A 10,701-nucleotide genomic window follows, 5' to 3' on the forward strand; every position below is an offset into this window, starting at 1 on the left:
CTAATCAAGTTGGATCCCATGTTCAACGAGAAGGTCGAGTCCTCCCAATTCAAGATCAGGATCATTAGAAAGTTCTAAATCGCCCGAAACAATGGCAAGAAATGTTATATCTAGATGGTGTAGACAAATTTCTTGGAGCTCCAACAATTTTTTACGCGGACAAAGTTCGTACCCAGGAATAGTGAGCATCAGAGTGTTGTCAGCGTCGATAATTTCATTGATGGTGACATCTGCTAAAGGGCGAGGCGACACTTGCATGTACGCATTTGAATCAACAGCAGGCCGATCAACGGGAATTTGAAGTGCTGTAGCAGGTATTGAATCGAACAGTTGAACTTGTGCTGCAAATTCCGATCTCAAATGGCCATCGAGTGCGACACCATCAATATTTTTTGATGATGCTGCCACAGAAAGACTTGAATCAATGATCAAAGCTCTTGTTGAGGAAGTTACAGCAAGGACATCAGCAGGAGAGTGTTGGCCCAGTGCTGGAAAGAAAGCCGTTGGCTTCGCTGGAGCAATACCTGAAGATGGAACAGCACGCATTGCACAAGGGCCAATGGTAGGTGATGGGAATGCTGTGGCAAGCATTGAGTTGCCATGTGCAACGCTTGATGAATTATGAAGACCTCTGTCTTGTTTTGAAAGATTCCTTGAGACCAGGCGACTATTTGATTGTTCCATACCATGATGAGACATTCAGAGTAAGACTTCTATATTACCTTCTGAAGATATTTGATCTGCTTCTTCTAGAAGTATCGACGCTGTCGATGAGTAGGGAAGGATAGTTTGAGTAGAAGCATTTTTTGAAGAAAGGTTCTTGGCACTGGGACATCTGGTTTGGCTCTGCGATAGATTTGGAGGCGCAGCATGGTGAGAGATTGAGTTGGATCGTTCCTGTTGTCTCTGAACGCGTAGTCTCAGACGAGCATGCTTTGGTATAACGCGTAAGGTTCTGAGAGATCGGGCTCGTGTCTTTAAAGGTGCATGTCTCGACACTCTACCAATAGCAGTTGGAGGTGATGATCTCTTACGGAGCTTTCGACTGTGAGATAAATCTCTCCCAAGAAGGGGGACAACAGGTTTAACCACATGTGATGATGGAATTTCACGATTATTTGTAAGTCTGTGATGTGCTGTAACCTCATCAACATTCTCATCTTCACTGAAAGTATTTTTTGATGTTCGAAGTTTTTCGATTCGAGGAAATGGGATAGGTCTATCGTCAATCTCATCTGCGAATCCGATAAATTTGACGTGCTCTGACCTATCTTTAGGAGCTTCGGCTGGTTCTTCTTCATCGTCCGAGAATCCGGGCCATTCTTCTTGCATTCCTGCTATCTTGTGGTAAAATTTCTTCTGGTGATGCCAGTGTTTCCGCGACTTGTAGCTCAATCCAGGAGGGCATACCCGCTCCGTGATAAGTGAGCCTGTTTTTAGAATTTCATCCGCTGAGAAAAGTTAGTCTCATAAGGGGGCATTTTGATTCAAGACAAGTTTACGGTTCATGACATTATAACCCAGGATGTATTGAGATGAAAAGATAGAGACAGTAGGAACCTCTGGCTTTTATACATTGTCCCGAGGACTATGAGTATCTTTCCGCTTCGACTGTTCTTTGATCTTCCATGGTGCTAATGGACCGGTGTGTGCCCTATACCATTATGATTATTAGTAAATGTCGAATTCATGCTAAACCTGATGATAAGAAAGAACCGATATCCAAGTGCAACACAACTCGCTCAAGCTTGAGAATCGTTGGGCAGTAACCATACTTTTTCTTTCGATAGGAAAAAATTCCACTCGATTGATCAGAAGTAAATGAAACAAATGGAACTGATTTGAGGGACAATGATCCAATCATTATTGGAAGGGGAAAGTATTCAATTGTAGGCAAATGAAGGTAAATGATTGCTTACATTGTTACTGATACCTCTCTCGTTCGAGGCTGCTTTCTTGTCTGACTTTCAACAGAAATCGAGGAGGTGAATTCGATAAAAATGCGAGGCGTTGAGGGGTCTTATGGAAAAAAGAATTGTGTGTGAAAACTCAGTTGTTTCTCATGAAATATCAAGAAGGTGCGAAAGCGGTTCCTTCCTGCTTGAAACCAAATTCCAAGAACACAAAATGAATTGGTCTCGGATATGAGTGGTTTGTGAGAATGGTGAAAAGACGGCACTTTTGTGATTGACAGTAAGATCGGAGAACACCAAATTAATTGGTCTCAGATACCTGGTTTTTCCGCTGTTATTATGTCAAGTTAACAAGAGAAATTGAAGTTATCCAGGTCGCGTAGAGAAACAACGCTAATATCCATTTGATAAAAGTATATCTGCCCTACCCATGCTCTCACCGCCAGCCTTCCCTTGAATCGTCTCTAAAGCTCACTTTTACTTACTGGGGATTACTTCCATATGATAAATAAAGTAAAACTCCTGGTGGAATCTCCCAAATCTGTCTACGTCGCAGTGATCCAGTTCATCATTACACAAAGCTAACATCTACTCTTCTACTCACTTTCTAGTATTTGTGATTGATGACAACTACCGAGTTTACTAACGAGAAACTCTGGAATCGAGTTCTTCCTACGAGGAGAACATCTGATGAGAAACTATGGGTACCTACTGGATAGCCTTGTTTGACATCAAGAGTGCCAACACTGTTTTGATATTCACTCTCATTTTGAAGAGTGACATGAAAACCGAAACATGGAGAGCTGTTTGATTGTCCCCAATCAGTTCAACAAACGACGACAATGGAGGAATATCTGATCTTGGTAGCCTGTTTGTTTGTTTAACTGCAAAGTCAGATCCATGAATATCATGGAGCTTCCACGAGGAGCGTGCCAGGAGAAGTACTGAGACATAGCAACCTTTTTCCTCAGAACTTTCCGAAAGCGTCACAGAACCAGATCTTGATGCAAGGCAGAACCTTCAACACTGCAATTCATACCGATATTATGCACAATGACCTGTTCTCTGGAACAGTATCAAACCCTTCTGAGCTAAGCTTTGTTGATATTCCTCCGTATCGGTTTCATGTAAAGATATCGGTACAATCTTGAGGTATTGTTCTCGAAGTCAGGCCGACCTCGAATGTGACATGGTTGTAAATTTTGGTTGATTGAAACTTGTCAGAAAAACGATGTGTGCTGTTATGATAACTATGGCATGGATTATCTGTGAGTGTGACTGTCGAGTGAACCGAGACTACAAGTATCAACTACCAACGCTTACGGCTCTTTGCTGACATCTTAGAGTCGAGGTGAAAGTGAAGAGAATGATGTTGAGCTTTCAAAGAATATAACTATACTATCCCTTGAAAGACTAAACACCCCCCAACGTCGTAAAGATCCTCGGCTCCTCATTTCTCCCTCGTTCCCCCCTCCCACATCGATTCGGAACCCGACAGATCTTGAAGTATCGTGAGTAGAGAGTTGGAAGAGAGATCCATGCTTACAAACTTGGATATCGGAAGATTGAAAGGAGAGGAGAAAAGAAAGCGTTGGTCAAGAAACGTCAGGATGATATATTGAGAAGGCTCGGAGTTATGGTGATAAGTTTCAACACAGGCGTTTGACTTCTTGAAAAGAAAAGAAACGGGTGGGAACACCCAACGGCATGGACTACTTAAGATAATACAACAATACAATATATCACCGGAATGATTTGTTACATCTCAAAATAGACCTTAAACTGTAAATTCAGGAGAATTTCGTCCTACTATATCTCTTGTGGATTGATTGGTGACGTTGGGAATTGCACTACTGTTCCTGACTAAACGCACCCTAAGGGGCTTCCCGGCCGGAACGCATTCCCCGGTGAGCTTGTGCGCACTAAATAAGCTCTGACCTCCGTCATGTCAATTTAAAGCATCACTCCGCAAATATATATTTCTGAAGTTCGAATATTCACTAGAAAAGTGTCGCGATTACATGGGAATTCTACAATCAATTCGATCACATATCATGATCGATGATTGGTCCAGCATCATGCGCGCAACCAGAAGGAGCAAGAATATCACGGGTCGACGCGTTTCGCGAATTTCGACTCCTTGTGAGTTTGTCGATACAATACAGTACGAAACGTTGATCTCGACTCTGTACGTCGAGGATCTTTAACCAATTTTCGTACCTCGCTGCCTAATCATAGCAACACCAAATCCAGTACCATCTGTCAACACTGCCACGGTCGATAAATCACCACCGACCAGGCTTCGACGTATCTTCAAAGCAACGGTCAAGTTTATGTGAGTATAGCCGTATATTTATAGTTGGGATTTTTATAGATAATCCTCTCCGATAAAAACACGATTTCTAATCCACCACATTTACTAGTTCTCTCGGTCGCAATTCATACATCAACAAATACAACCGCAAACAACCAGATAAAATGCACTCACCAACTCCCGACCCGCAGACTCCAACCTCCGCCTCTCGCGAGCATAAACCTGAGCCTGCCAGAGGTAATGGTGCGGATACCGGCAAACCAAAGACGGTCTCTGTTACGGTCGTAGATCAACAAGGTGATGAGATCACATTTAAGATTAAGCGCGCCAAGCCTATGTTGAAGATTATGGAGGCGTATTGTCAACATAAGGAGATTGGGGATATTCGAAGTGTGAGATTTCTCTACGACGGTCTCAGAGTCAAGAGAGAACACACAGCGGATAGTCTAGAAATGGATGTTGAAGCCCGGCTTGATGTTTTTTTGGAGCAGCTTGGAGGTGGTCATTGATAAGTTCTAGATTAAATGGAGGGGTGAGTGGATTTTATTCTAGTGGGATGTGGGATGCGGGATAGAGTACTGACGTGATGTCTGATATAGCTACATAGCTCACACCTCAAGGGTTCGTTTGGTATTGGGTTTGAGTGAATTGAAGGCGCAAGACTGCGGCGTAAGAAAGCACATTCGAGACAATCTTGAGATATAATTCAAATACGCGGGGTCAATTAATGGGGTGAATTTCTTCGGTGGATTTCTCATTGAATACCATAAATCGGAGATAATGTAGCAAGTCTCTACATGAGGATATACACAGGGTTATTTATGAATACTTCAATAGCTAAATTCATGAGTGGTTTCTAACTATCCAGATGCCATACAATGTCTTTCAATGAAGGTTCTAAATGGCGAACGGGACTACAAAATACCTTCTTATTTTCCAATGCAGTTCATACATCGAAGATCATAGCCCGTCCACCTGCGTAAGCCATCATAGACTTCTGAAGGGCAAAAAAGCCTTTGATTAGAAATATGATGTTGCCTTTCCGCCCCTTCCTTTCAAGTTCCCTCTATTTCCCAATCTTGCCATACCAATCTGATTTCTAAACATCTAAATAAACTTCCACCCAACCCCACCTGGATCCACTCCACTCCACTCCACTCCGCTCCATAATTCGTCCTTCCTTCCCCCTTTGCAATCTACCCCAATCCTCCCACTGCTCAACCCCTTATCTCCTCCTTCATATCTTTTCGCCTCCCCTCTTTGATCCTCTCCATCTAAAGCTATCTTCATCTTTCCCATCCCCCACATACACATCCCCGTTCCCACCCCTCACCTCCACCCTTAACATAAGTTAAACAGACCTCCTCTTAAACTCAAGCTCAGTAGCCGTGTTCGGACTAATCGTCACATTAAAGATATGATTCCCCGGTCTCTCTCCCCCTTCCCCTCTTCATCACCGACCAATCTGAAATCCCAACCTTTCAATATTTCTACCATTAGGACTTTAATCTCTGTGGCTGCGAAGAATCGACCGGGGCATGCGTGGTTCTGTGGGTGGGGCATTATCGAGTGTTATTTTTCTTTTCATTTGGAAAAGCGGGAGAGAGATAGGGAAGATATAAAGGAAAGAAAGGTAGACAGGAGGGAAGAAGGGTGGAAGAGGAGAGGAAAGGCTGGGATTTGGAAGGGGCATGCGAAAAAATAATGGGAGAAATGAAGAGATGTATGGGTAGCGGGATAAGGAGCTTGTGTTAACAGAGATTTGCAAAGCGTGATTGTAAAATCAAAGAACATACCCCATGTCCGAAATTTACGCTCTCCTTGCTCGTCGTCACATACTGATATTTCGATTCATTCCCCGGTGCTTCACGCAGCGTCGACCATCTGAACGGCGAAAAAATTTCGGGAGAATCTAGTGCTGGAATACTGGAAGGGTCATGAGGGAGAGAAGATATATTCGGGCCGGACATATTAATTGTGTGGGCATCAAATGTTATACGAGTTCCAGTAGGAATGGTCTCACCGGTGGAGAGACGAATTGGCGAGGTTGTTGAACGGATGTTGAAGACTGAGTTTCATTAGTATATCAGAATGGTAGGAGATGACTAAAGAAAATCCACCAGGTCTTGCTATACAATGGGATGTATTTGGGGGGGGGGCAAAACTCACCCAAATCCAGAGGACTGAGCCTCTGACTTTCCTTCAAGAGGCTATCCAATTTCTTCAATTTAGGTAATGATTGTTTCTTCAGATTTTTGATCCCGCTGCCGTCGTCTTCCCATCCATCATCCGCCAGAACCTGATCGATTTCCTCACGAAGAGGTCCGATGAATTGTGGATGAGCTGCCAAATCGAATAATGCGTGTGTAACGGCCATAGCGGTTGTATGCATAGCAGCAAAAGACAAGATGAGCTGATGTTGCGCCAAAGCAAACGGATCCTCCTTCTTCTTTTCATCCGACCATTTCATAACCCAACTCACAAACGTGCCCTGATCATCATCGAATTCATCACCTTCATCCCCGCCTTTTCCCTCCCTGAACCTTTGAATGCATCCCTCGATGATTGGTCTCAATAACTCTGCCCCTACGACTTTATGATGCTTTACCTTCCTGATCTCTGGTAAGAATGGAAGCGCGAAAGATCTGAGCCATGCTGGATATTTAGCCACGCTCTCTCTTGCTAGCACTACATCCTCCGTAAAATGAGAACTAATGTTAATCCACTCTTCAGTTCGACTCAGCGGTCTTCCTACAAAAACTCTTCCGCTAAGAAGTGCAATCATCTTGAGAATTTTTTCGTACACAATAAGTTGAGTCCAATTTTCACACATCCCGAATTCTTTATCTAATGCAAAGCGTGATTCATCTTGAAGAGGCTGAATAGTAGATGCTACGTGACGATTCAAATCTGTCTTAACGACTTTGATGATCGGGAGAGTGTCTTTGCCAAGACCAGTCTGCTCGCCATAGAAAATTCGGGATAGTTCTTTTTGGAAAGAAGCCTTATTTTCGGGGAGATTGCGTAATTCATCATGCATATTCAAGGGGAGGACAACTGTTGGGGGGCTGCTGGGTAGGATGTAGGGGGTCGTAGGATACTGTTTGGTGTAGGTTTGGATGTTAGGGTAAATGAGGGAGGATTTGGTTAAGTGGAAAGGCTCTTACTTTGGCAGTTCCTTCAAGCAATGCAGCTCTGAAATCGGCATCATTGGAATTACCCACGATTGGAAAGTCCAAATTTCTGGGTCGAAAGAGTATAGCTCGGATAACATATGCAAGAAGAAGAACTGCCGAAGCCCCTAAAACGAGTGTTGAAGGCATCGTGTCTTTGCTTTTATCGATGATTACAGGCGAAATCTTGATGAGGGATATTGTGTAGCTGAACTTCGAGCTGAGCTTTTTTAATAGTATCTGTATGTCACAATTAGTATGGTTTTCTATAGATGTATATATCTTCAGGCCTTGGACAGCGGTTCGAGCAACTTCAAATAGCTGAGACTTACAACTGTGAAACGAAATAGGGGAGTATTTTTGATAGATGCCCATCAAAAGCTTCCCGATAGCTACAAAGCGCGAAGAAAATGAGGGAAAAGTAAATGTTCGAATGCTCCAACTTTCTGCGAGGACCCAAACGCATATATATACCCGCGTCATCTCCACTCCCTCCTCTCCCTAACCTTCCATCCCGTTGCCTACCTGCCAAATGCAAATTCATCATCCACTATAATTGACCTTGCACATCACCTCATACAGATCCTTCTAGCGACACAATTGTTGTTCTACCACTAATTCATAATAGTTTACAAATCCACCTCCACCCCACATCATCCTGCTCACGACAAATCGGTAATTTCGTACTTCTATTTTGTCCGTCTTCGAACTTTCGAACCTCCAATATTGAGCAAAAGGTCCATTTAATCCGTATTTCAATCGGATGAAGTAATGTTAAAATTCAGAACATGACCTTCTCGGTCTCTGCGGACATTTATAAGAAAGATAGTCCAAAGCTTAAGCTTCACACCGTATTACATTACGTTTTGAGCCAGGGTCATGACGATGATTCGTTAATGTCCGCTCGGCGTCTTCTTTGAATGCTCTCGTGCAGTCACCTGATTGACAACGTTGACCTTACATAACCTTGTTGGCTGTGACCTGAGGCAAACAAGTAATGCGTTCTCCGTTCACTTCAAAACACGATTCCTAAACATCTTGTTTTTGAACCACTCCACGGATAGTGGTAATAATAATATAATTCGGAAAATAATCAGTAATTTCTTTAGGGGTAAAATGTTTCTGCGCGCTCTAGATTTGGTTATACCCAGAATAAGAATTCGCGAGGTTTAAGGAGTTCATGTGACAAAGGTAACCTGTCTTTGGTGTGCAGAAGAACAGTTCTAGAGTTGCTACCACTCGGCGCATTTAGATAAAGCTGGAAAGCCACGGATCACGCAGTGGTGGGATCTTTGAGAGGTTTCTGGCGTGGAAGAGCTGTGGACTGCGGCGGGGACTGAGGGAGTGGGTTCGGTCGTCTTTGGGCGTTTGACATGAGTTTGTCGTGAAGGAGTAGAGAATCTCAGAGAAAGCAGAAAACACGACTTCGGACAAGAGGAAGTTCAATTGAAACTATTCAAGGGCTTGTAGGGTGGTGATGAGAAGAGCAAATAGCTTTGAAGCGTGCGGGTTTCAAACTACACTAAACGCGCCCAAAGCGCCCAATCGCGTGTGGGTTTGATGCTCGGCATCTCCAGGCTTCCCCCCATAACATTTTCATCAGTAGACAATGCCTCTCTACCTTGTTCATCCACCCATCAAATTTCAAGCATCGAGAATTGAAGACTCAGAATTCATCATCATTACCATACCACTTAATATGTTGAAATTATATACGTCCTCAATTGCGCGTCTAAATATAGATACCTTCCTAGCCAATATTCCTTTCAATATTCCTACTCTCCAGCTCAATGCGTTCGCCAATTTGAGATGTAAGCAGGCCATAGTATCAAACATTGTCGATCAAAGGTCTACATTACATCAAGATAGGAAATGTTTGCGCAATTGATTCCTGATACGAATCCCCAGTCAATCACTTGTTCCAGCAAGGCTGTAGAATGTCGCAGGTGTTGGGGTCCGAATTATCCTCGCCAATACTTACAATTGAGCCACTCTCCGGTCTTTGGGGTGTCAAAAAGTTGTGCACATAGTTGATTCACATACCTTCAGCTACCAGATACGAATAATACGGTGCCGCTCCTGGCCAGCTTCATGTTGATGCAGTCATTGGATAAATTAAACCATGTTCAAAACAGAGCTTATACCCCACATTGTGTCTGAGAGCTTGAAGCTATCGCCGACGAGGATTCTCTTTCAATTCTATTGAACTCACCGATCAGGGAAATTAGATTCTATTTTCGATTTACTGATGCCTGATCTTATATCATCAATATTCCGGGTCCCTTCGTTCCCTCATGTTATGTTTTACTTTCGTAGCCTCCAGCGTATCAGAAAACATTACAGCTGGAGCAGTCAAAATCTCACTCTGTACCTCACTTGATGAATGGCTGGCCGTTGCTGATTCTTCATGCTTGTGGGTTATCAGTAGACTCATCGAGGAGACGACGACTTGGCCAATAACCTCCACACAGTTTATAAGCCTCGACCTTCTCTGATTCTTTTGGCAATAAATTCCCAGTTGATAGACTGGAGAGATTGTTATTCAGAAGTGCGGTGAGTCTTGATGATTGTATGGCTGAAATTGGCTGGAACGGCAAGTGCCTTGCGCCTTTATGATACAGAAGCATTGAAGAAAATGCAAAGAAGAAATGCTTCACTCATAATTGGTTATTCTATCATTTGTTTTCTTGTGATTCACAGAAATATGTTGTGATACAGCGTGTCATATGTTCGAATCTGGGTATTATCCGCTGTTAGAGTATGATACGTTACCCATTTTCAGGCGGAGAATTGATTTGTATGGATGCCTTGCTCTCCAAATGATGCAGAACGGAATCTTTGGCAGATTTGGACCAATAAGTACGGCTGAGACATTTGTTCAATTGCTTACTTTTCATGCCAAGTATGAGGTTTGAAGATAAAAATATCTTTTAATGTCTGCCAAGATGCTGAAACTTTTTACACACACCAAAAGGAATTTGAATCTTTTCCGTAGGCTCACCACTGTATTGCTAAAGCAAAATCTACGCCATGTTATGCTCATTCGTCCATTCAACGAAGCTCCAAATCCTTCACCCCATTTCGACGACACCTCACTTAGCTTACAAGCATCACCATGCATTCTTTGCGCCAGCTCTAACCGAGTTCGTCAAATCACCAAAACTGTACATCACCATGTACTGAATGTACTCTCAGCCCTATCAGCCGATTGTACCTTTCGTAAGACATAAAAAAAGTCGAATTCCCACGAGGAAATGAAGATTAAGCCAGAGTCATGTAACAGGAAAGCCTGACCGAAGAC

At 43.1% G+C, this 10,701-nt stretch overlaps 3 protein-coding genes across 3 annotated transcripts; 1 reads left to right on the top strand and 2 right to left on the bottom strand.

Annotated features, from left to right (window-relative positions):
- On the bottom strand, positions 1 to 1,509 carry Bfra_007851sa (uncharacterized protein; the record flags this gene model as incomplete). Its single annotated transcript, XM_037338219.1, has 3 exons — positions 1 to 635; positions 723 to 1,451; positions 1,503 to 1,509. 3 exons carry the CDS (start codon positions 1,507 to 1,509, stop codon positions 1 to 3), a joined length of 1,371 nt encoding a protein of 456 aa, XP_037190282.1.
- Positions 1,510 to 4,391: 2,882 nt separating this feature from the next.
- Positions 4,392 to 4,932, top strand: Bfra_007852 (putative sumo protein; the record flags this gene model as incomplete). Its single annotated transcript, XM_037338220.1, has 2 exons — positions 4,392 to 4,728; positions 4,835 to 4,932. The coding sequence occupies 2 exons, from the start codon at positions 4,392 to 4,394 to the stop codon at positions 4,930 to 4,932; spliced, it is 435 nt and encodes a 144-aa protein (XP_037190283.1).
- A 699-nt stretch (positions 4,933 to 5,631) lies between these two features.
- Positions 5,632 to 8,054, bottom strand: Bfra_007853 (putative cytochrome p450 oxidoreductase protein; the record flags this gene model as incomplete). The annotated part of the gene is made up of 5 exons (XM_037338221.1): positions 5,632 to 5,775; positions 6,024 to 6,295; positions 6,397 to 7,327; positions 7,395 to 7,640; positions 8,013 to 8,054. The coding sequence occupies 5 exons, from the start codon at positions 8,052 to 8,054 to the stop codon at positions 5,632 to 5,634; spliced, it is 1,635 nt and encodes a 544-aa protein (XP_037190284.1).
- Between the last annotated feature and the right edge of the window lie 2,647 nt (positions 8,055 to 10,701).

The sequence above is a fragment of the Botrytis fragariae genome (genome assembly GCF_013461495.1).
Source record: "Botrytis fragariae strain BVB16 chromosome Unknown tig00000112, whole genome shotgun sequence".
Taxonomy (NCBI): domain Eukaryota; kingdom Fungi; phylum Ascomycota; class Leotiomycetes; order Helotiales; family Sclerotiniaceae; genus Botrytis; species Botrytis fragariae.